Source organism: Manis javanica, chromosome 2, assembly GCF_040802235.1.
Source record: "Manis javanica isolate MJ-LG chromosome 2, MJ_LKY, whole genome shotgun sequence".
Lineage (NCBI taxonomy): Eukaryota > Metazoa > Chordata > Mammalia > Pholidota > Manidae > Manis > Manis javanica.
Window position 1 is genome coordinate 36,055,666 of NC_133157.1, and position 23,593 is coordinate 36,079,258.

At 51.6% G+C, this 23,593-nt stretch overlaps 2 protein-coding genes across 15 annotated transcripts; one reads left to right on the forward strand and one right to left on the reverse strand.

Moving 5' to 3' along the window:
• Nucleotides 1-55: 55 nt before the first annotated feature.
• On the reverse strand, nt 56-13,349 carry GALT (galactose-1-phosphate uridylyltransferase). Of its 10 annotated transcripts, none has more exons than XM_017657938.3 (22): nt 13,196-13,348; nt 12,724-12,893; nt 12,427-12,445; nt 12,293-12,341; nt 12,047-12,176; nt 11,841-11,897; nt 11,569-11,691; nt 11,152-11,284; nt 10,966-11,049; nt 10,492-10,646; nt 5,564-5,663; nt 5,220-5,280; nt 4,317-4,486; nt 4,064-4,178; nt 3,880-3,912; nt 3,629-3,795; nt 2,803-2,966; nt 1,912-2,053; nt 1,523-1,642; nt 1,317-1,413; nt 976-1,058; nt 56-471 (listed from the first exon to the last, which is right to left on the reverse strand). In XM_017657938.3, exons 1-22 carry the CDS (start codon nt 13,218-13,220, stop codon nt 455-457), a joined length of 2,214 nt encoding a protein of 737 aa, XP_017513427.2. In that variant the 5' UTR covers nt 13,221-13,348; the 3' UTR covers nt 56-454. The 10 variants fall into 10 exon arrangements, with proteins under 10 accessions (XP_017513427.2, XP_036865746.2, XP_017513420.2 ...); XM_037009851.2 differs by having other exon boundaries at nt 3,629-3,778; nt 4,399-4,486; nt 12,427-12,502; XM_017657931.3 differs by having other exon boundaries at nt 12,427-12,502.
• Nucleotides 13,350-18,358: 5,009 nt separating this feature from the next.
• SIGMAR1 (sigma non-opioid intracellular receptor 1) lies at nt 18,359-23,018 on the forward strand. 5 transcript variants are annotated; one of them, XR_005058956.2, is made up of 4 exons: nt 18,359-18,640; nt 18,743-18,956; nt 19,064-19,156; nt 22,362-23,018. XR_005058956.2 is itself a non-coding variant. In XM_017657914.3 (4 exons), the coding sequence occupies exons 1-4, from the start codon at nt 18,490-18,492 to the stop codon at nt 22,424-22,426; spliced, it is 510 nt and encodes a 169-aa protein (XP_017513403.1). In that variant the 5' UTR covers nt 18,361-18,489; the 3' UTR covers nt 22,427-23,018. The 5 variants fall into 5 exon arrangements, 2 of the variants coding, with proteins under 2 accessions (XP_017513403.1, XP_017513395.1); XR_005058955.2 differs by lacking the exon at nt 22,362-23,018 and adding an exon at nt 19,955-20,192; XR_001852695.3 differs by lacking the exon at nt 22,362-23,018 and adding an exon at nt 20,023-20,221 and having other exon boundaries at nt 18,360-18,640.
• Nucleotides 23,019-23,593: the final 575 nt, after the last annotated feature.

Sequence of the window (23,593 nt, forward strand, 5' to 3'; positions counted from 1 at the left end):
TGCAGTCTCCTCTCAGCCCTGAATCTGGAGCTAGGAATCATGTCAGTAAACAGAACCCCTTCATTGTCTTTATTCACACCTTCAAAATCCCCACCAGGGGCAAGGCCAAGAGCCAAGGACCCATACACACTCCCCAGGCACCTACATACACTCACACAGAGAACACATGTTTCCTGCTACACATACACATGGGCATACATGGACACAGGCATACACATCTACACACATCCCTCAGGTAGACCTTCAGCTCTGGGATGAAATCAGAGGTCCAGGTACCTTTGAGTTGACAAGCTGGGAACACAGAGTCTCACAGAAATGGGCTCCAAACAGAACATTCAGCTGAGACCTCCCCCTCCATGGGTATCTACTGTCCTGCTTGTGTTCTATCTGTCCGTCCAGCCACAGCAGCAAGACAGAGTTACAGGTGGAATCAGCTGAAGCCCTCCTGGGTCTTCTACAGGTTTGGAGATCCTAAAAGAAGCAAGAGGCAAATCAAGGGAGGTAGTAGGACTGGATCTTGACCCAGATACCCTGAGAATGATGGAGGGAACACAGTACTGAGCCCAACACTCTGAGAATGAATAGGGCAGCCCAGCTCTGAGGGAGCCCTAACACTTTGAAGATGAGGGAGTGGACGTTGATCTGGATCCAGGCACATCAAGAACAAGGGAAGGGACCCACCTCTGATCCAAAATACCCCAAGAATAAGAAAAGATGCCCAGTTCTGATCCTAACACCCTGAAAATGAGGGAGTCCATCTAGGAGCCCCAATATCCTGTGAGAGTGGGAGACACCCAACTGTGAGGCCAGAAACTCAAGAATGAAAGTCCCATCCCTGAGCCCCAATATAAAAATGAGGAGACACAACACTGATTCCCAACACCTTACCATAACTAGCGCATCTGGCTCCTAATTCAGACACCGAAAATGAGGGCATATGTCTCTGAGTTCAAACCTCCTGGAGGCCCTACTGACCTGGAAGTTTGTCCACTGGAATCATTGTGGTCAAGAACCCAAGCTTTTGGGGTCCATCCTTCCTGTCCAGTCTCAGCCTCAGCCTGGATATAAAAAGGCAATTATCTCCCTGACAGTGTGGGCCATCTCATGTACTCCAAAAGAGCTTATTAGTAAAGCATCAGGAGAGGAATCAGTGAGAATCATGAAGTTGGAAGGAGGGCAGGGGAAAGAAAGTAGTTCCTGGATCAGATAGGTTCAATGGCATCAGTGAGAATCATGAGGGATGGGAAAGGGTACGGTCTGTGGGTATCCAAGCATGCATGGGATCAGAGGTTGAGGGGCCAAGGGCAGTCGCTTACCAGAGCCCCAGTGCCAGGGCTCCAGCCACTAGTCCCAGGAAAGAGAAAATTCCCAGAGAGGCCAGCACTGCCACCTGCTCCAGGGGGTCTCTGTGGTCTGAGAGGGGGGATCACAAGTAAAGTGAGCCTGCCTGACTAAACTTAGTGCCCCCACCTCTCTGTGGTTTTCCATCCCCTACAACCTTTGCCCATCTGCCAAAACTCACCAAGTGGCTGTGGGTCTGGCAGGAGAGAGGGCTTTGGGGGAGCGGAGCTGCCCCCCTGATGCCCCTCCTCTGGCTGAGAGTGTGGCTGGCCCCCAGCTGGTATCTCCTTCCATAGGGACCCTGAAGGGAGGTGAGGCCTGAGGCGAATGGTCCACGCTGCATAGGCGTGGAGGCCAGGGCCTGGGGTGGACATGAGTGCCTAGAAAGGGTAGAGCTTGCTCCTGGGGAAGTAGGAAGGGTGGAGGCTGAGGGGTAGGACTTAAGTTAAGGTGGGGCTGCAGGGAACCAGGACTGAAGCACCCCTTTCCTGAACCTTTGTGTGCTACACACCCACTGGAACGATGGTCCAGCTGACATGTGGTAGCCCTCCCCTTGGCTCCGTCTCTCACCAGTGCTTGGAGTCCCCCAAGCCTCAGGGCTCCAGACACTCCAAGTGCCAGCGTCCAGAAAGTCCCGGGCACTGACCCGCACGGCATGGGGCAGCCCAGCCACGGCGTCTGTGATCACCTCCTCCAATCCTGCCGGCTCCACCTGGGAGTGAAGATGGTTCCTCCTGCATTATCCAGGTTGTAAGCATCTACCTGCTCCCCAGCCCCAGTTTGCAAAGAGCACCCCCTCCTCCCAGTCCTGTCCCTGTCAGCCTGGTGGAACTGTCTGGGCCTCACATCTGGTGACCATGGTGTAAGGTCTACAACTAGTGTTTGAAAGATAAAAGTGCATGGCGGTTATATAGACTGCCTGGGTTCAAATCTTTGATGTACCATTTACTGGGTGGCCTTTGGGCTCTCTGAAACTCAGTTTCTTCATTTGTAAGATAGAATTGAATACCCTAAACAATATAATGCATGTAAAATGGGTGCCTGCAGGCAAACAGAACTCAGAAATATTGGTCATTATCTGAGGCAGCCTCTTCCTGGACCTAATGCTGACCGGTCTTTGATACCTCCAGAGGTGAGAATTCACTACTATCCTCATCTAGATATATGGGTGTTTGTATGAGGATGTGCCTCTTTTCCTAGAAAAATTATTTTTAAAAATCCACTGTTACCTTCCCATAGATGGACTTAACACCCCTGCAGGGCAGAGGCTTAGTCTGTGGGTCCCTGCCACATCCCCACTGCCCGGCACAAAGCCTGGCCCATGCAAAGGACTATAGCTGGAAGCGACAGGGCTTTGGTGATCTGCCGCACCAGAAAGCCATACAGAAAACTCAGAACTCAAGAACATGAAACCAGAGACAGGCCCCACAACCCCAGATTGGTACACACTCTAGGCCTTACCATGGACCATACTGGATGCTGCACTGGACGGTACTGCAGCCGGAACTTGAGCAAGAAGTGGGGCTGGCGGGGCCAGGAGGTGGGGTATGTCCAGCTGGCACGCAGACGGCGCGGATAGCCAGGTACCGACTCTACCCGCAACCCCTGGGGTGGGTCAGGGCGCACTGTGGGCAGTGGAGACACAAAGTCAGGACAGAGAACAAGTACCCGTCCCTTCCGTCTCACCTCCCAAGGGAGGCGGGGGTGTGCCTAAGGTACCTGAGGGAAGCACTCCCAAGGGGGTTGGGGAAATCTTAGTCTTGATCATCCATTAGGCTCAGGACATGTCTGTCACCCCTATTAAAATATTAGCTGAGATCTGGGGATAGGTTTTTGAAATGTTTGCTGTACATTAAAGAGCGATTCTGCTTTCTATCCAAGAAGATGAGTTGGCCCCAAGTCAAGCCAGAGCTCTAGCACCTCCCTCCCACATACAGATCAAGAGGAAGGAGGGACAAGCAAGGGCTTCCATTAGGCAGGACAACCTAGACATGGTTCAGCACCGTGCCTAGAATCAGAGAGGCAGCTCTGGGGATAGCAGCCAGAAAGGATTTGTGGGGAGTGGGATAGCGGCAGCAACTTCTGGGGGCTGAGGTAACCCTGCCTCCTGGGCTCTGAGCTCTTGTGCTTCTTAGTCTCCCTGGGGGCCATGTGGGTGCTGAAATGGGGTCTATGTTGACAGGGAAATGTCTGGAAGCTCTGGGTGGAGGGAGTTTTATAGTCGGGCGTCCGTTTGGGTTCTCTGCGATCTGGGGATCTGGGGGACCGTTGAGGGGTGGGTACTTACAGATGCTCTGCAAGCTGACATCCAGCAGGCGTGTGCTGGCCCCCAGAGGGTTCACCTCAGTCACATTGATCCGGTACTGGCTCCAGAACTCTGCCCCATGGACTACACAGCGGGCAGCCCCTGGGGGGTCCTGTGGGCATGGCCAGGGCCCTGTGGATGAACTCATCCTAAGAGGGAGGATGGAATCTTGGGCTTTGGAAATGGTCATTGTGGGATTCAGCTGGAGCCCAAGCCTCTCCCTCATCTCCTACCTCTGGACATCAGCTCCTGGCACTGTCTTCTTCCTGACAGGGAGGGGGCCATCTGAGGTCAGAAAGGAAAAGAGGATCCTCCCTCTCCCTAAGGCCTCCCTCAGGACCTCCCTCCCTGCCTACATACCCACATTATGCTGGCATGCCCAGATGAACAGGCATACATGCCCAGTCGTGCACTCACCTGTAGGAGGTGAGGTAGCGGGTGGGTAAACCGCTGCCCTGGCTGGGACTCCAAGTGCAGGAGAAGTTCTCATAGTCAGCTGCTTGGCAGGAGACAACAGGGCGAGTTGGGGGATCTAGAAGCAGAGGGTACAGCTGGAGACTGAGAAGTCCCCAGATCCTCCCCATCCCAGAAGATGTACTACCCAGAGCTTGGATTCTCTCAGGAGCCCTATGTCTCACCAGTGCCACCCAGTACTCCCTCCCTGACTCACAGCCCAGCTGCAGGGTCACCATGCCCCCAAGTGCACCGTCCAGGGTCCGGCAGATGTAGGTGCCCTCATCAGTACTGCCTACCCGGGCCAGGACCAGTTCGTGCCCTAGTCCAGAGTCAGGTCCCTGGAGCAGCCTTGTCTCCCCGTCCCGAAACCAGGACACTGGGGCCCTGGGGATGAGATGAAATGATGATAGACAGAGGAAAGATTTAAAGTATAAGTCATACCATGCAACAGCTCTCCACTTGCTTCTCACTTACAATAAAACTCAAACTCCTTTTGCTTGCTTACAAAACCCCAATGATCTAGCCCCTGCCTTCCTTTTCTTCTTCAGCTCTGCCCTCTCTCCGCCTCACCCACTGTACTCCAATCACGTTGGCCTTTCTGTTCAAGAGCGCTCAGCCCATTCCCAACTCCGGACATTTGTACTCGCTGTTCCGTCTGTCAGGAATGCTTCTACCACAACGTGTGCATGGCTGCCTCCTTCCTGACCTTCCAAAAGCAGCTTCAATGTCACCTCCTAAGAGAGGCCTCCCCTGAGCACCAATAAAAAGTAACTACTCAGTTACCCTCTGCCACATCCCTGTCTTTTGGTTTTCTGCCCTACAGGTATTAACTACCTGGCAAGATTCTGATTTGCTGATTGCCTGTCTGCCCCACTAAGATGTCAGCTCTGTGCAGGCAAGCATCTTGCCTGGCTTGTACACTGCTGTATCTCAGGGCCTAGAATACACCAGGCATTTTAGCAGGTGCTCAACGCATGTTGGTTGAAGTTTTCTGTTGAATAAGGATGTTTTGAGGGTTAGGACACATAGAGAGGTTATATAGAGAGATTATAGACACAGCGGGCAAGGAAGGGGGTCTTGAGTGTCAGCCACAGAGGCAGATGGGTCACTTACTTACCCAATGGTCACTCCAGGGCAACACAGTGTCATGGAGCTGCCAGGCTGCCCATACTGGACCCCTGTGGAGGGCACTTCTGAGGGGAGGCTCTTCCTCTTCTTCTCTCCCATCCCACCTCCCACTTTGTGAGAGTGACACACATAAGGGGTAGACTTTTAAGCCCTGAGTAAGTCATTGGGTCAAAGCATCACATTATAATCTGGAGACACAGCTGAGAGGACAGGGTAGAGAGGGGATGTTGCCAGGCTGGATGTCAGGGTCACAGGTTAGGCATGAAAAGGGGCCACAGTGAAGGTGGCAAGTCACAAGTTAGAGTTGGGGTCACAGAGCAGGGTTCTTCTCACCTGGGGGTCCCCAGGTCTGGAGGCAGGGAGAGGAAGCAGATACCAGGGCTGTAGCCATGGCCACCAGGACCCTGCTCAGCCCTGAGCAGCTGCTGCTCATCTGTGGGGAGAAAGGCAGGGTCAGCAATCCCCCATCCCTGAGACAGGAAGCTAAAGCCTGCCTCCTCCTCTTCCAAATTGGAGTTTTCTAGGAAGAAAGCTAAGGTACCACGTAGGGTAAGGATATCAGAAATCATTGGAGGATCTAAGTTTCCCCCTTTGCATCATACATTCAAGGCAACACACATACACACCCTCACACCCTCCATTTCAGTCCTGGGCCTAGGGCCCAGAACAAAAGCCGGAGACGACAGGCTGTGCCAGCACCACCCCGTGCACCACCCTTGGTGCCCACCCCTGCACCAAGCACTGGCACTGGCTGTCACTCCCATTAACTCCTTCAATCCAGCTGTTGGGGATTCCACTGTTTGCCCCACCTGCCCCAGGGCTAATCACTGCCTCTGACTGACCTGAGGTAGCCCTGCTCACCCTGGGGCTGGGAGAGCTGTTCAGGTGGGTTTGAGCCCATCCTGGATTCCTGCCTTGAGGCTAGCCCTGCTCTGGTAGCCAAGCTCCTAGCTCCTTCTCTCCTGCGCCTAGCTCCTTGCTCAGGCTACTTGGGCCACTCATCTGGGTTTGATTCTGGAATCTTGTTGGTCTCAAGCTTGTAAGGCTGGATGGGGCTAGGGTGCAGGCTGAGGCTGTGGAGTTAAGCAGATCCAGATGCCCTGGCTGCTGCCAGAGCCTGGGGGTGGGCAGGGAGCCAGCAGATGGAGACAGGGTGTCGGGAGAGGAGAGGAGTCTGAGAGGAGCTGGGAGCCTGCAGGGATAGGGGCCTGGGTGGGGGCCACAGGGCAAAGATATGATCAGAGATCGGAACTTGGAGATGGTGGGGGCTCAGTGTGGCAGGGGCTGGACTGGGACAGCAGGAACTAGAAAGGCTGAGGAGGTAATCAACCATGCGTGTGGCGGTTGGGGGCCAGGAGAAAGGGATCCTGGATGGGGGGAAAGCAAGAGCAGGAAAGCAGCGGGAAGTGGCCACAGGGACAGAGGAAAAGATGGGGACAGAGCCCTGGGCAATGGCTCCAAAGAGGAAAAGCACAGACCCCTCCCAAGTAGAGCAGAACAGGGGCCTCCGCATGCCTGTGTGAATTCTGAGTGTAGTGGCTCAGCCCTGGCCCCCCAACACATTTACCCTAATCAGCCCTGCCCTACCTCTGTGATCCCAGTGGCTGAGTGTCCATGGCTTTCAGGACTTGCTACCAACAGCTACAGCACCCGTCTCAGCTCCACTCAGTTCTGGGACCCCAGAATCAACCCCTCCTTCCCCTTCCAGGCCCCCCTGCTCCTCTGAGCCCTGGAGCTCTGCCACCCCTAGCCAGGCCCCCTTCTCCCTCCTTCCCCCGCCCTCCTCCAGTCCCACCCCCTCCCACTGAGGCCCTGGGAAGGGAAGAGGCCTCCCCAAATCTGGAAAGGAAGCCAAAGGCACAGCAGGACCAACAAGGGGGAAAGGAGGGCTGCTTCTGTCCCTGTCCGTGAGATATAAAGAAAAGTCAGAGCCCAGCTCCCCCTCCCCTGGATGCCCCAGCCATTTCTCACCTTCCCTTCCACTCTTTGGGCCCCAGCACCAGGAAATGCCTTTGGTCCCTCAGTGCCAGATACACAAGACCCACACTTATGCTCAAACACACACCCTGCGATGTCGTGGCTTACAGTCACACCAATACATTCAGACATCCTCGCTCAGACTCAGACGCTTACATTTACACATACCCATGCATTCGCACAGACACACACATCTTACTCTTCTGCACCCTATCAGACATACACTTAGCACTCTGCCCTTGTGATGGAGCTCTGTAAAAGCAACTCCTGGTCATGGTTTAAGCTCCCTCTTCCAGGGAGCTCTTAGCATAACAGATCCCATATCTCGGCACAGTTACAGGCCCCCAAGTAGCCAAAGAGACAATGATGAACTCAGGAGCCAGGCACAGGGGCAAAAAGTGAGACAGAGATGCAGAGAATGTGAGAGGCAAAACTAAAAAGCAGATACACAGGAATACCTGGGGAGACAAAATGGAAGAGATGCAGAGAGCGATATAGCTCTAGAAAGGCAGTAGTAGGAAAAGAAAAAGAAATATAAGGAAACCGAGTCAGACAGGGAAACAGATAATAAGGAGCAGTAGGCCAATGGCTCAGAAAGAGGGAGGGGAAGCCAAGTGCCCTGGGGATGGGGCTGTCTCTGTTGGACACTAAGTAGAAAGGTCAGTCCCCTTGGCTATTGAAGTGGGTCCCCAAGATACCAACACACAGTCTGGTAGGTCACAGGACACACACACAGTACAAGTCTCACTCTTGCAGTGCTACTGCTGAAGTCACACACTGGCACATACAAACCCAGCCACCCACTCTCACATTGGCAGACACAGCCTTAAACCCCTCAGAGACGTTCCCGAAACACATTCCCTGATGTGGTCACAGGCCCTCTCACAAACACGTAACCCAGTCTCTCCCCCGAAACTGAACACTGACAGATAGACACATAATCCCACACTTGCACAGTGACATGCACACTGACACACAGTCACATTAACTAGCAGTTGCACAAAGTGACACTTAAGAGTCTCACACACCGCATCGTTACACAGCCTCACAGTCACACAGGCACTGAGAGTCACTCTGGGCCCTCCAGATCTACCCCACCCTGCCCCGCCCTCTCCTGGCACGGTTTCCTCGTGTACACCCGCCGCACCAGGCCTCACCTTCCGCGGCCGCCGCCGCCAGCGCCCTCGCCCTCGCCCTCTGCCCTGGCCTCTGCTCCCTCCCTCCCGCCCTGGGGCCCCGCAGTTGGGGTGGCTCCGCCCAGGCACCAATGGAAGGAGAGGGGAGAAATGGGGGCGGGGGTCTCGGCCCATTGGTGCCTCCAACTGCCAATCACCTCCACCCCCACCTCTGCTGGACACTTCCTGTCCCGTCTGGGACCGTGGAGGCTGCTTGGGACAGAACCTGGAGCTGGAATCCTAGGTCCTTTCTTGAAGGCCTGTCCTCCTGGGAGAGCAGGACAGAAAGCTTTCAAGCCCTTCTGCCTCCCAGCTGTTCACAGACAAAGCCACTCAGGAACCACTGGGCAGGTGACTGGAGAAACTGAAGGTGCCTCCAACTCCAGATAAGATAAGGAAGGAGGAGGTCTGGTGTGAAGCAGTTGGTTTCAAACTTTTCTGGACATTGTGGTTTCAAAACTGCCAAGCCACACTCCAAACCAATTAAATCAGAATGTCTAGAAGCTGAACCTAGACGTGAGAATTATTTTTAACTCCCCAGATGATTTTAAAATGCAGCCACAGCCAAGGTGTAAGGTCAGGTTAGTGTGTGTATGCTTTAAGAGGCCACCCACCCACCCAGGGTTCTCATCCACAACCCAGTCACTGGGGCTCAAGGAAGATGTGTACATGTTTGTCTGAACTCCTTCCAGACGCAGGCAACACTCCCAAGTTCTAGGCCCTTCCCCTCCAGGGTCTCGAAGAAGAAATAACCCTGGACTGGAAGGCAGGCAGCCAAGGTTCCCCTGGGCCAGGATGTCACTGGCTAGCCTTGGCATGATATCCCCTTCCAGAGACTCAGTTTCCTTGAAAGAAGAATGGAAACAAAAAGTATTCTGGCATTGCTTACAAGCTCTGTCCTCACCTAACAGCAGAATACACTAAGCAGCATCAGGTCTCCTGGGTTGCAAGGCCCATTGTTCCCACAGTTACACAGCCTTGCCAAGGAAACCAGTCCAGAGGGGAGGGTAGAACCAGGTCCCTTCTAGAACCATCCCCCTCCTTCCAGACCCTGGGGCTCCTAACTCTAGCAGCCCATTCTCTGCCAAAGCTGTTCTCTGCCCTGTGCAATACCCCCAAACACAAGGGCAAAGAGGTGAGAGAGTCTGCACATACATGCTGGAGTTTGGAGAAGCCAAGGACACAAAGCCACATACACGTTCCCGACCTGCCCCTTCAGCCCCTGTGGGCTGGAGCAGAGCCAAGCTTCAGTCACTCACAAAGCCAGAGTTCTGACCAGAAGCCCAGGGGCTGGCCACTGACCAGTGGGACGAGGATCCTGCTCACCCGCTCCCCACCAAACCCTCAGGCCCAGGCTCAGTGAGCTGATCCCCTCGGGGTGGTGGTGAAGTGGATTCTGGCCTTCCCAAAGCCTCAGACACAGGCAAGAACACGGGATTCTAAAAGTTTCTTAAACTGGATGCCTTTGTTACTCCAGGAACCAGGGAATCTATAGGTCAGAGGTAACACTGAGGTGTTTGGGGTGGAATTTTGGTATCTTTACGTTTCTGCATGTCTATACGCAAAGAAAAATTGTGGCTGGAGCTGTGCCTTCAGCATTTAACCCCAGGCCCCTGAGAGATAGAGTTCATACTCCTTTGGCATTAGAATATATGATTAAAGTTTGAGAAACACAGTTTTATTGATCCCATGTCTACCCAAACCCTGGACTCAATTCCCTCAGGCAGAAGGCCCTGTGGTCAGTGTGGTCAGGCGATGGCTGCTGTCATCCTGTCCTGCCCCAGATGGTAGTGAACCTCAGGAAGTGCCCTTAGTCTCTCTGCAGCCTGTAAGGGGACAGGGGGCAATCAGGGAGGGTCAGGGCTGCCCAGAATGGTGGCACGGAGTTCTGAGTGCCTAAGAGACAGTAAAGAAGGGCTTGTGGGAGAAGACGGCTGGTGGTAAGCAACTGCTGGAACAATCAGACAGTGAAAGAGCTGAGTGCTCCTGTCCCTAAGAATGCCTAGCTTATTCAGATTACGGTGGTTCTCAGGGTCATGATTGTTGGGATCCTTTGAGGAAATGGAGAGAAAAGGGGACCTGAGGACCCAGGGTGCTCTGAGTCCTGACCTGCTCAGGGGTGAGGTCCCTCTGAGCCTGGGCAAGCATTTCGTAGCCAACCATGAATTTCCGGACAGTGGCAGAGCGCAGGAGTGGAGGGTAGTAATGAGCATGCAGCTGCCAGTGGTCCCAGTCAGCTCTGGCTTCTGATCCCGTGGGAGCCCCTGACAAGAAGAAGGCAGAGATGGCTGGGGAAGGCCCTTTCTTAGTTCTTCAGCCTAGCCTCTAACCCCACACAAGGCTAGGTACCTGAAAACTACATGTCCCAGCACCCCCTGCCAGAGGAGCCCAGGCATTATAAAGCACACTGGGAGACACAGCTTCATCAAGCTCCTTACTCCACCCTCAGACCCAGCATCCCTGCTCTGGACACATCCCCCAGCAAAAGTTTCAAGGCTTGCTGGGATTTACAGGCCACTGGGCTGGGCCCCAGAAGCCCAGAAAAGATATTGGCGCTAGAGATGGGTGCTCAATAAACCTCACCGTGCCAGCCCATGGAGTAGGGAAAGGATGTCTCAAATAAGTTGTCATACTTGATCAAGAGCTTCTTCATGACGGAGGCTAGATCTGGAATCAGAGCCTGACTCTCAGCCTGGGGCTCAGACACTGGCACTACCAGAGCCATCCCCATCCACAGCCTGGCCTCAGGGTCCCAGATGGGAGACTCACCATCACGCTCAGCAGGGCTCAGCTCGGGCAGCCGCCGCACATGCCGACGGGGCAGCAGCAGTGTCTGGAAGGGCCACACTGCCCAGAAGGGGACCAGCACTAACCAGTGCTCACTGGTTAGGACCAGACGTTCCTGGGCAGACCAAATAGAAATGAGGTCATCAAGGCGGGTGTAGGGAGAGTCAGCAAATACACAGGGAAGCAGAATTTAAAATGTACCCAGAATTTGATGGCCTATCACCACCTCCACCACTACTATCCTAGTCTAAGCCACCATCATCTTTTCTTTAGATCATCACTGTGGCCTCCTAGCAAGTCTCTCTGCTACTTCCCTTCTACCCTTCTCCTTCACACACCTCTCTCTTTCGGGGTAAGGTTAGGGGCTCCTTGGGGACACAGGCCCTGACTTTCTCCCACCTTCCTGAGCAGCTCCTGGCGGCCATACTCCATCAGCAAGGGCTCTCCATTTTTACTGTGATAGGCCCGCTGAGTTCTTTCCTCACGCTGGGCAATATCTGGCAGGAAACTGCTGGCCCACACCTGTCAAGGGGCAGGGGCAGAGAAGAGCAGGCAGATCCCTCACCCCCAAGCTGCCACATCACTAGCACACTTCCTCTGTCCCACCCCTTACTCCAGTTCCTCTCCACCTGCATGAAGCCCAGAAATCTACTGGAGTCCCTGACACTTACCTGGCAGTGGGGGTGGGGGTTGGAACAGCCCATCATGGCTCCTTTGTTTTCAAAGATCTATCAGGTAGGAGTAGGGAGCTTTAGTAGACAAAAAGGTGGTCTACCCCTCCAGATCACATCATGTGGAAATAGGAATGCAGCTTTGCAAAATCAAAGCTGTACCACCCCCTCCCTGCCCATCCAGGAGAGGGGGCAACCTCACAGACCTGCACCCAAGGGTACTGGGCACCCAGCTCCTCTGTGACTGAGGCCCACGCATCGATGACAGCGCGAATCTCAGGGACTGACATGAGTGGCAGCGTCACATCCGACCACGGGTGGAAGCACATGACCTTACTAGGTGGTGAAGGAGGGAGGGATGACAGAGATATAGGGCTTGGCTGTCTAGGGGCAGGGCCCAACCCCAGAGCTTAGCTGGGATGAAGGTTTTAAGAGACGAAATCCATAGTTACCAAACTCCTCGAGCAGCCTCTGCTTGGAAAAGGGGATGATCACTGGGTCCTGAGATAAAAAGGTATCGCTCTCTGTAACAAACCCCCAAGAGGTCTCGCCTCTCTTCCCTGCAACAGCAGCTAGGGCAGGTTACCTGGATTGGGGGCATCAGGCTGCAGAGCAGGGAAGTCATTGTCAAACAGGAAAGTGCCGTCGTAGAGGGGATTCACCTACAAGGATGGGGTAGAAGCATTCCCTGCCCCTTTCTACCAGTCATCTGGTGGACTTCAAGCTCTGGACAAGCTACAAGGATGTGGGGAAGCCCACTCTGGGGTTGAAAAAACTTGGTCAGGCATGACCCAGAAGGTCTACTGCCCTTTGGGGACAGGCAGTTCTAAGGAGAAGCTACTCCTTGTAGTCATGCCAGCAAATACAGACTCTAAAAGCTTACCTCTCCATTGGCCCGTGTGGCTCCAGGACACAGAGGGTTGTGGGGATCATGGCGGGGCACTATCTTCAGAAGCGGGGGCTCTACCTGCCCCTGCCAGGGCCGCTTCATGCGGTGAGCTGACACCAGCACCCACTCATCATGTAGCGGGTTGTAGCGGATATGCTGATGCTCTGGGAGTAGAAAGTCAAGACAAGTCAGTAAAGCTCTTTGCCCCCCCCCGCCGGGGGGAGTCTCACCCACCAGCAGGCCCAAGCTAGAGGCACCCCATTCGGCCCCGTCCTGCTCAGGAGTTAAAAACCAGAGCTTGGACGTTCCCAGCGCCAATCAGCCTGCAGCCCCAACACGGGCGTGTGCTTTTGCCTCCAGGGGCCTGGCCGGGTGGGCGCGCCGACCTGGGGGTAGGGCCAACAATTTCTTAAGGGAGGGGAAGGCTCGGCTCCGCGTCCCAGAGTCCCGACCTCCCGGCCGTTACCGCTCGCTCGGAAGGCTGTGGCCATGACGTCCCCTTCGGATGCCTGCCGGCGGTGCTCAGGGTCGGGTCCGCCGCGGACACTCGTACCTCGAGAGGAGCTGCCTCTCACCCAGCCCTAATTCTGCCCCGCCCCACCCCTAGCCTGATGATTGGTCAAACTTCAGCATGTGACTCCATGAGGGGCCGCCAGGACACTTGGGGGCGGAGCTCAGGACGTCAAGCACCGTAGAGGGCTACATCTGTGGTCCCTTACTCCAGGGCCAAAGCCTAGATCTTACAGGAAGACATTCTGGAAGAACCTCTGTTAAAGCTGCTTATTGCAGATCCCTCACCTCCTGGACGCCTGCAAGATTTCTTTGTGGCTTTCATTCATTTGGTCATTCATTTAGCAAAGGTTTACTGATCATCTACCATGTGCCAGGTACCATTTTTCCAAAGGAAAGCCCCCGTGTGTACAGGTCAGGAATGGCCTCTGTCTCCCACAGCGAACATTCCAGGGCCAAGTAAGGGTATAACCTTGGATCCACAATGACCTCACTTACCTGCTCAGTGGCTATGGAGGTGGGGCGAATCTGCTTCAGCTGAACCTGGTCTCAGGTATTACCTGTGGGAGTGAGTACTTCACCATAACTATTCCCCATCTCCACCAGACAGCAGAAACACATTTGGGGAAAAAGCGCAACATAACCATGTCCTTAGTCTCATTCTCTTGCTCTCTACCTCTTTTTACATGCACACACCAGAAGCATTGGAAGTGGGTGCAGGTAAGAGGACTATAAGAAACTTGAAAATGTGGCTAGAACAGGACTGTCAGTAGCTCCAGTCACCAAGGGGGTGGGGGGTTAGAGGTGTTTCTCTTACACACCCCTTCCCTTCTCTAACTTTTCCTTGGATCAAACCAATACCAGGACAAAATTCAAATTAATTCCTCTCCTGGCACTTTTAAAGAGCCATCTAAATATTGTCTGAACCTCCTCCATTTCACAGTAGTGAACAGAGACCTCAAGGTCACCCAAAGGATAAGTGGTCAAGCTGAGATGAACCAAAGCTTCCAGGGTCTTCCCACTGCTCTGAAATGTCTCTGAGACTTCAGTGAGACCCAAAGCAGAAACCTAGTGTGCTAGGACCTGGGCAATAGCAGGGAGGCCCCTTTCCTGAAACCCAGTCAGGCCAGGCCAAAACCAGGTGTTCTGCAGCTCAGATGAAAAACTGAATCATTGGTCATTTACCTAATCTCTGCCCTAGGTCCTCAGACTGGAATCTGAAGAAGCCACTAGGTAGGGGGAAGGGATAAGGGGATTGAGAAACAGAGGTTTTGCCTGCCCCTCTGAATGCTTATGGTATGGGGAGCAAGGGAGAATAGAAGATATTTCTGCTTTTCTACTCTTTCAGCAGTGTTTGTTGTTTGAATGATTGGATTTTGGAGGCAGCCCCATTTTCCCAAGTACACCAGTGCTTCAGCGCCACTCCCTGGCTCATGCCAACTAACTCCTGTTCTCCTTTAGGAACATCTCCAAATCTCCTTTTCTGTGTCTCCCCAAGGTCACTTTTTGAGAGAAGAGGAGGATGGCTGAGGTGGGGCTTACCCAGCCATTTCTCTCCAAAATCTTGGAGGTGTGATCTCTTCTATAGTATCTAGGGAAGATGGCTGTGACCCTCAGCCCCTTATTCCCCTTCCTGGGGTCTGCCAGAGTCCAGCTCCAGCGGGGGTGTGTGAAGCCCAAAAGGATGAGACAGAGTCGGCGCGTGGAGAGACAGGACACGGCGTCACATGGAGGTGGTCTCTCGACAAAGTGCTGATGACAGCTTTATTTATACCATTTTGCACAAGGATATGATTATTTTTTATTATTTTGATGATAAACTAGAATACACAGTTGGTTAATAAGTATAGGCAAGCTTTTTTCTTTCTTTTACTTTCTAATCTATTCATGGTTGGTCAAGCGTTAGACAGGTGATTGTTTTTCTGTTCTTTGACCAAAACTTTTCTCATTAACATGTACTCTATTGTGTTTTACATTTCTATGCAACACAGTTTCTAAGAAGTGCATGTGACCGCAGGAGCGTGCAGTATGTAGCAGCGACTATGGAGTCTATCAGCTCAGGGTGAAATACAGGTCACCTAGTGCCACAGTTAGCTAGGATTCTTTCCCACGAAAATTTTCTTAGAGGCTTTAATAAATTTATAATCAATCTAAAATCATAAACTCATATCTTTACTTTATACCCCTTTATAGGGCACAGTAGGCAGCAAACTAAATTTCCCCTTCTTATCTACATTTCTCTTTCTTCTGTGTGGATACCAAAATCTCCTTGACATATGCTACACAGGTCTCCATGACTCCACTGCTGCAGGGACTAAACAAGTTCTTACATGGTAAACAATGCAAGGCCATTCATATCATAGAAACTGTTTCTGTTTTAACTACAAACCTTAAACTATAAACAAGTCAAATATGATGTATAATTATTCATTTGATTTTTATACTTTATATGTGAATCTAATAAAATGTTAATGTAGTAGGTAAATGCAAAATATAGATAGAAAGCATGATTTAGAACTGTAAGAAGGCAGGTGTATGTAGATGATCGGGTTTGTGCTTACAGACCAGGTCTTAATTCAAGCTGAACAAGGGCAACAGAACATCCACAGGTGTAGAAGATTTCTCTCAAAACTGGGGGGGTGAGGTTCTAAGCCTCACCTCTGTTGGCCCCCGTTTTCTCACCTGATGGTCCCCCTGCGACTGTGCCTGTCTTAGGTTGTTCCTCCCTTGAGGAATCTTACCTGTCTCTGGCTAACCAGCCATCTTCCAGGGCCATACAGGGAAATGTAAAGCTGGTAAGTGAGAGAGAAGTAATATTCTTTGAAAAGGTTAGTTTTTCACTTCTTTGCAGATTTATGCTCCGTAGCTTCTATGCCCAGCACTTGTTTTTGAGGTATCTTTACTTCCTGGAATATGGTACTTGGTAATTTCACATATGAGGCACAAATTCTAGTAAAGGTGAGGAACAAATTCTAGTAAAGGGCTGTGATTAGGAAAGAAGGAAAAGAAACTATAGAACTAGTAGAGGGAAGAAAACATGAGATGATTAGTTGTCAACAGGGTTATTCTATTCAATATTCTCTCATGACTCTATTTCTATAAAACTTTCCATCACTAGTTTCACTAGCAAAACAAGGGGGGCGTTCTCAGTGGAAATGGGGTGGTCAATGTTTGACTAACTAACAGCAGGTTTCAGTACTTTATGCTAAGATCGCCATTTGGCCCTGCGTGTTCTATTCTTCAGGAGCACTGTCCTGAAAAGCTTTTGGGAAGTTTATGTTCTCATCTTTTCTGTGCTGCTTAGCAAAGGTTAGCTTAGTCTTTGGCAACAATGCAAGTAAAAACAAAGCCAATAGTATAATGGAAAATAACAAAATCAAGGTGGGTAATAGAGGGAGCCAACTGCGAAGACCCCTGATTTGTGGGGGTCTTCTTCCAGCCTGAGCTTTGCTACACAGCTTGAGTGGCATGGCTCCCAGCAGGGGTCACAGACCCTCTTAAGGCCAAAGGATGCTTCTTTTGTTTTTCTTTGTTGTTGTTTTTTTAAACAGTGTGTGCTGGAGAAGCTTTCTGAAAGACCAGGTAGGGGAGCTGCAGGCCTAGGAAGTCCCAAAGGGCTCTGCCTGGAGCAAGGAGTAGAGGCCAGATTTGGGTGTTAGTCCCTGCTACTCAGGGTTCTTAGAGAATGGTCAGCTCAGGAGTGTCACAGAAACCAGAGCCAGTATAGAAACATGTTCCCTCAAACCCACATTCCCCTTTAGATAATTCCTTCTTCACCAGGTTTCTCAAAAAAATAGTCCATCTTCCCAGCTTCTACTCTTAACCTGCACAGTACCCTGTAACATGTCTTTTGCCCTTTATTAGCCAGAGTAAGTAACTTTAGCTGCTAAAATGAATAGCCACAAACTCAGTGGCTTAACAACACAGTTCATTGTCAGGAAGAGGGGGACCTCTGTCCCATGTAGCATTCAGAATTCTCCACTAATTACTTAATTCTATGTAACTACAATTATAGATGAGGAAAGAGGGAAAATGAAAAGAATTTCAGGGAAGATTTTAGGAGAGCCAGACTTGGAAGTGGCATATGTAATTTCTGCCTATACTTCACTTGCCAGAATACAATCACAGTCTCATCTAACTAGAGTAGACTGTGGAATGTAATCTGGCTGCCCAAGAGCAAAATGAAATGACTTGTGAATGTATAGCATCATCTCTGCTTCATGCCCCTACTGAGAAACCTAACAACCATTTTCCATCAGTTTACTGGACCTCTCAATTATATTTAACTTGTCCACTGTTCATTCTATCACACTCATGGTGAAGCTATCCTCTTCCAGTTCTCTTCTCCTTTATTTACAAAACTACCACATATGACACCACGTGCCAGACACTAATTGCTTTATAAATATTAACTTATTTTTACAGATGAGAAAACTGAATCACAATGAGTTTTAAGTAACTTCCCCAGGGTCACACAAAAGTAGTTGCAGCCAGGCTTCTAACCTCGTCAGTCCACTCTAGAGTTTCTTATTCACTGCACCATGCTGCTGCTTTTCTCGCTTTTGCTTCTCCTGATAACCCTCAGCTGGTTTAAAAAGCCATTCTCTCGCATTTTGTGCTATAGAATAAAGAATGAATTGCAGGTCCCTGAAGATCCCATGCTTTCTCTTTAGTGCGTGCCTTTGCTCTCGGAGTAGGTCTCATTGGCTGGAAGGCCCTTTCCATCGCTCTGAAAGACGGCTCAGGTGTCACCACCTCCGGAAAGCCTTCCGTTAGGCTCTCAAGTTGAAGTGCCTTCTCCCATCTTCTGTACTTGCAAAGGCGGGCCTCAACAATCACCAGCCCGGAAAGCAGCTTCAGGGCTCGCCTGCTTCACCGGTCAGGGGACCAGGCGGGCCAGTCCATTCTGGGACTCACCGCCATTCACCCCTCTCTCCACAAATGCGGTGCTTGGAGAGACACTGCCTGGAGGCCCTGATGCGGGACGCAAGGACACCCTTGGCCCCGCCCTCTCACCTCGCGAGTGCGGCGGCGCCCCACCCCTCGGCCCTCCCTGCTTCCTGCACCCTGCGAGGAAATGGTTCAGCCCGAGGGGGCGGCACCCGAGTGCTCGGGCAGTTTCGATTGGCCAGGGAAAGCCGTACCACGGCTGTGGCGGGGGAACGGGTCCTGGACTGCGCTAGCCGTGGGTGGTACAGCCTAAGGCCTCGGCTCCCTTCTGCGCTGCGCTGTGCCAGGCTGCCACCGGGGATGCAGTGGGCCGTGGGCCGACGGTGGGCATGGACCGCGCTGCTCCTTGCTGCCGCGGCTGTGCTGGCCCAGGTAGTCTGGTTCTGGTTGGGCACGCAGAGCTTCGTCTTCCAGCCCGAAGAGGTCGCCCAACTGGCGCGGCAGTACGCGGGTGAGCCAGCGAGGAACGGTGGAGGGCAGGGGGCTAGGGCGGCGGGGGCCGAGTTCAGGACCGGTGCCGGCCTTGATTCTGCTGCACCTCTGCCGCCTACAGGGCTGGACCACGAGCTGGCCTTCTCTCGGCTTATCGTGGAGCTGCGGCGGCTGCACCCAGGCCACGTGCTGCCAGACGAGGAGCTGCAGTGGGTGTTCGTGAACGCTGGCGGCTGGATGGGCGCCATGTGCCTTCTACACGCCTCGCTGTCGGAGTATGTGCTGCTCTTCGGCACCGCCCTCGGCTCTGGCGGCCACTCGGGTCAGTGCTGCAGGTGGGCGGCCCTGGGAGTTTGGGGCCCAAGTCCTTCTTGCTGATGTTTGTTTGGACTATGTGATGGCGCGGATATCCGGATATCTGTTTCCTCTGACTGTCCCTCAGGGCGCTATTGGGCTGAGATTTCCGACACCATCATCTCTGGCACCTTCCACCAGTGGAGAGAGGGCACTACCAAAAGTGAGGTCTTCTACCCAGGTGGGTAAGGAGGTTCTGTCAGAGAGGTGGGTCCCTTCATTCTGGTGCCCATAGTTGGAGGAAAGCCATGACATGGAAAAGAGGTGTATTGGGAGGCCCTCCCCCAGGTTCCCTTACCCCCAAGATAAGCCACAGGTGGTTCGTTGACAAGGCTGAGGGACCCCGTTGCTTTCCTATGTCAAAAGGAAACAAACATAACAGCTCCCTATTAACCATGTCAGATTTTTGTCCAACAAGACACTATTTCACAAGACAAAATTTTGTGAAAATATTTACAAAATATTTTACAATATCTTATTGCATATTCCAGCATTTGCTGGGGAGACAGTTGGGTAATCAGAAATACTCTCATAACCCTAAAGACAAGGCAGACAGTTGTCTTTTTTTTCTATAGTGAAACATTTTACATAAAAGTAAAGCTTTGGACTTCCAGTTAAATTTAAGGTTGAGTGTTACAAGCATGGCAAGCATTGTAATTGACAGCTACATTTCTCAGAAAGCCTTACAAATATTATAACCACCCCTTCCTATCTAATGGGCCCAGTCCAAGTTTAGCTCAATTTCTGCTTAACACAACGAGTGAGGCTTGGGAATGCAGACTTCCATACAATGGCCCATGGCCAGGTGAGGTTTCCCTCCTCAGCTCCCCTAAGAGAGGACATAAGCCAGGTGATGCCACAAAGGAAAATTTAAGAGGGCCCTCTTGGCTTCTCACCCCTCCAGGTGGGCAGCCAGGCAAGTGAGGTAAGGCCTTTTTCTTTCCATAAGTTCCCTCTGCATTCTTATCCCTCCCCACAGGCCAGGGAGGTGGCAGCAATGGAAGGGCAGGGCTAGTCTCCTTATGTGGGTGCTCCCTGTACCCCCAGGGGAGACAGTGGTGCACCGGCCTGGTGAGGCAACTGCTGTGGAGTGGGGGCCAAACACGTGGATGGTGGAATACGGCCGGGGTGTCATCCCGTCTACCCTGGCCTTTGCACTGGCTGACACAGTCTTCAGCACTCAGGACTTCCTCACCCTCTTCTATACTCTTCGCGCCTATGCCCGGGGCCTCCGGCTTGAACTCACCACCTACTTCTTCGGCCAGGACCTCTGACCAGCCAGGCCTGAAGGAGCACTGTGGATGGACTAGAGCGGGCAGGCCTGCACACATCCACTTGCTGGAGCCCATGTGAAAAGACAGGGGGATACACCATGCAGATACTGAGTTCCTGGTGTACGAGCAGGGACATACATGCTTTTACAACCAAACATAGAGGCCAGTGGGAACATGGGACACATGTTGGATACTTAATCCCATGTGTATGGCAGCATCATGCATTCACACCCATCCAGAGAGGGAGACCCCCAAATACCAGTAGGGCTAGTCATGTTCAAACACACAAACTACAAGCTTGACTCACTAACTCAGGCCTTTCCAGAGCTTCCTTGTCCCCAGTCAGGGCTCTGGAGTTAGGATGGAGGTGGGTAGTATACTCTGCCTGTGTCCGACTCCTCAACCCAGCAGCAGTTGGGGTGGGGATGAAGGAGAAGAGGAGCTGCCTTTGGAGGCCCCCCTCACCTGCAGCTCTGGTCCCCTTCCCCTTCATCTCCCTGTCCTCACCATATGCCTTACCTCTATTCTGTGCCCCTGCTATGCAAGTGCCCTCATGGCCTGTCCCTCATCCACTCAGCAAGGAACCAGAAGAATGGAGAATACTGAGGTCAAGGTCCCCTATCCTGAAAAATACCATTCCTCACTCAGAGGAATGATGGGCAGCAGACCTCAGCCTAGGACCCACCACTGGGGAGAGAACCTGGAGAGGTGGGTCTATGTCCAGGGGGCCTTCCTGGCCCAAAGAGAAGGTCTTTTCTGCACACACATCACAGCTTCCAGACACTGCCCTGGCCGCATTCTCTCCATCTGTCTGTTAATAAAGACCTGTTGAACAGTTCCATTTCTTTGTGTGTCTGAGCAGCAGGAAAGCCTTCTAACTCCTGGAGGGCCTCACAAAGGCCTCTCTCCTTTGCTGTGTGATTCAGTTTGGAAGACAGTGGCTTTGGACTGTGTACTTCAGTGTGTCTAAGAATCACCTGAGAGATTTGCAATCCCCAGATATCAGTTCTGGGTTTACAACTTGAAGTCAGCAAGTTTAATGAGATCCTGTCCACCGGTTTTGAATGCCACAATTAAAGAATTTCAGGGCTGGATGGGGTGTTAACATATTTTGGTCTTGCCTTGCCTCACCTCCCTTGCCTCTCTTGCCTGTCAGTGCTGTTGTGGAAGCAGTCCTGGGAATCTTGCCTTTGGTGACCACAGGGTGGCGGTGTGTGCTCACTCTTGAACTGAAAGCGCATAGTCATTCTCCATTCACTGTTTTCTGGATTTCCAGAATATCACATCCACCCCGGCTCAGAGCAGTTCTTCCTCTCCAGTCTGTTTTCTCCAGAACCCCCTACTTCCGTGGAGGCTCCCAGAAATGGGGAGCAGGCATGCTACCTGGTGTCTGACATAGGTGGGGCTGGGACCAGGGTGAGGCAAAGTACCTAAAGCATGCTCCCAGGGACCCTGCACTTGCCTTAAAGTTTGTGCCCTAGGCTGCTCCCTTGCCTGGCCCTCTGAAGTTGAGTAAGGCCCAGGTCACTCTCCCTTCTTAGGGTTCCTGGTAGATGAAAAATGAAAGGAACATGGTTATAAAAAATTGTGTATTCTAAAAATTTGACATTCTCATGAACAAAAATACAAGAGACTCCATGTATAACCATTTGGAAACAACACCAAAAGTCTTAAGTTTGTGACTCTGATAGAATTTGAGGCTGAAAGCAAGATGACCATCCCAACACCCCACCACTACCACCATGGTGGTCATGACAGGTCCTGGCTGGGGTCTCTCCATTGATCATGAGTCACAAAGTCAAGCCTCCCAAGGATATCTCCCACCTGTAACCCAGCTATGCTTCTAGGCTCAAAGCCAGCATCTATCAAGGAGGTCCCACCTTCCCTTGTTTCTCCCTCCCACAGAGGACTGGGCTCCCAGGCTCCTCCCCTTCTCTGTTGCTCAGTCCAGTCGTTAGTTCTTCTCAACTTCCATTTAACACAGTTCATAACTCAATATTCTTAGCTTCCAAGACACCACTCTTCCTTCATGAGCTCCTTTTCTAAATCTTATCTCAATCTCTGACTTCTGGGGACTTAATCCTGAAACTTCTTTGTCTATACCCCATCCAGGTGATCTCAACCATTTTGATTACCATCTATATGTCTTCCCCCGCCCCAGTTTTATTGAGATGTAATTGACATATAACACTATTATTTTAAGGTGTGCAACATAATGATTTGATATGTACATATATTGTGAAATGACTACCACAATAGGTTAACACTCATCACCTCACAGTTAAATTTTTTGCTTATAATGAAAACTTTCAAGATCTCTCAGTAACTTTCAAAGATACAATATATAGTATGTTGTGGATAAAGTGAGAGTTCCTGTGGCCAGGATTCTCACCTGGCTGTGGTTGACTAGCTCACTGCACACCTGTGGGCACTACATGGCTGTTGACTCTAAAAAGAGCTCTGCCCAGTGCTCTGCACACGACACAGTGGCAGGGCTGCAAGGCTGCAGGAGACCAAAGCAGAGGCTGGAGTGGTGGCAGCGCCGAGGACAGAGGCCCAGAGGATGGCTGTGTGGGACGACTGTGCGGAGAGGCCTGGAGGACAGCTGTGCGGGATGACTGTGCAGAGGCCCGGAGGACGGCTGTGCCGACAGAGGGGCCCAGAGGCAGGGACCGGTTTGCTGCATACAGACTCGCTCTGAGTGAATGGGATTCTAGTGACTGATCTGCCACCTGGAAATAAAGTTGGATATAACTCTTTCACCCTAAAGGGCATTTTGCTGTCAATTTTCTTTGGTCACATTGACTCCATAGCTAACTTGCCCGGGGCTGAAACCTATTAGCAAGACAGTTGTACCTTACATCCCCAGTACTTATTTACTTATTTATCTTACAAGTAGAAGTTATAACTTCTACTTATAAGGTTGATTACCTTCACCATTTCTCCCACTACTCCCTACCCGCTGGCCTCTCTCTGGCAACTACCAATCTGTTCCGTTCCTGTGAATTCTATTTTTTTTTAGACTCCATATATTAGTGAGAACATACAGTATTTGTCTTTCTCTGACTTATTTCACTCAGCATAATGCCCTCAAGGATGAGTGGATAAAGAACATGTGATATATACAATACAATGTTATTCAGCCATAAAAAAGAAGGAAATCCTGTTATTTGTGACAAAATGGTTGGACTTTGAGGAGCATCTGTATGTCTTGACTCCGAATTTTTGCCTACAGCCTAAACCTTTTCTCTGTGCTCCAGATTCACTTATCCAACCCTCCTTCACTCAACATCTCCACTTGGTTGTCTAATTGGCATTTCAAACTTAAAATGTCCAACACAAAT

Bases quoted from the DNA above. Each gene is read 5' to 3' on its own strand.
- GALT (XM_017657931.3), bottom strand. From the start codon at position 13,220: ATGGCCACAGCCTTCCGAGCGAGCG. The intron at 11,285-11,568 runs GTGGGAGAAAGT...TGGTCTGCCCAG, and splicing joins GCCAGGAGCTGCTCAGGAAG to GAACGTCTGGTCCTAACCAG. The intron at 10,647-10,965 runs GTGAGGTTTATT...TCTTCTTGTCAG, and splicing joins CTACTCCATGGGCTGGCACG to GGGCTCCCACGGGATCAGAA.
- SIGMAR1 (XM_017657906.3), top strand. From the start codon at position 18,490: ATGCAGTGGGCCGTGGGCCGACGGTGGGCATGGACCGCGCTGCTCCTT. The intron at 18,944-19,063 runs GTCAGTGCTGCA...ACTGTCCCTCAG, and splicing joins CGGCTCTGGCGGCCACTCGG to GGCGCTATTGGGCTGAGATT. The intron at 19,157-20,022 runs GTGGGTAAGGAG...CTGTACCCCCAG, and splicing joins AAGTGAGGTCTTCTACCCAG to GGGAGACAGTGGTGCACCGG.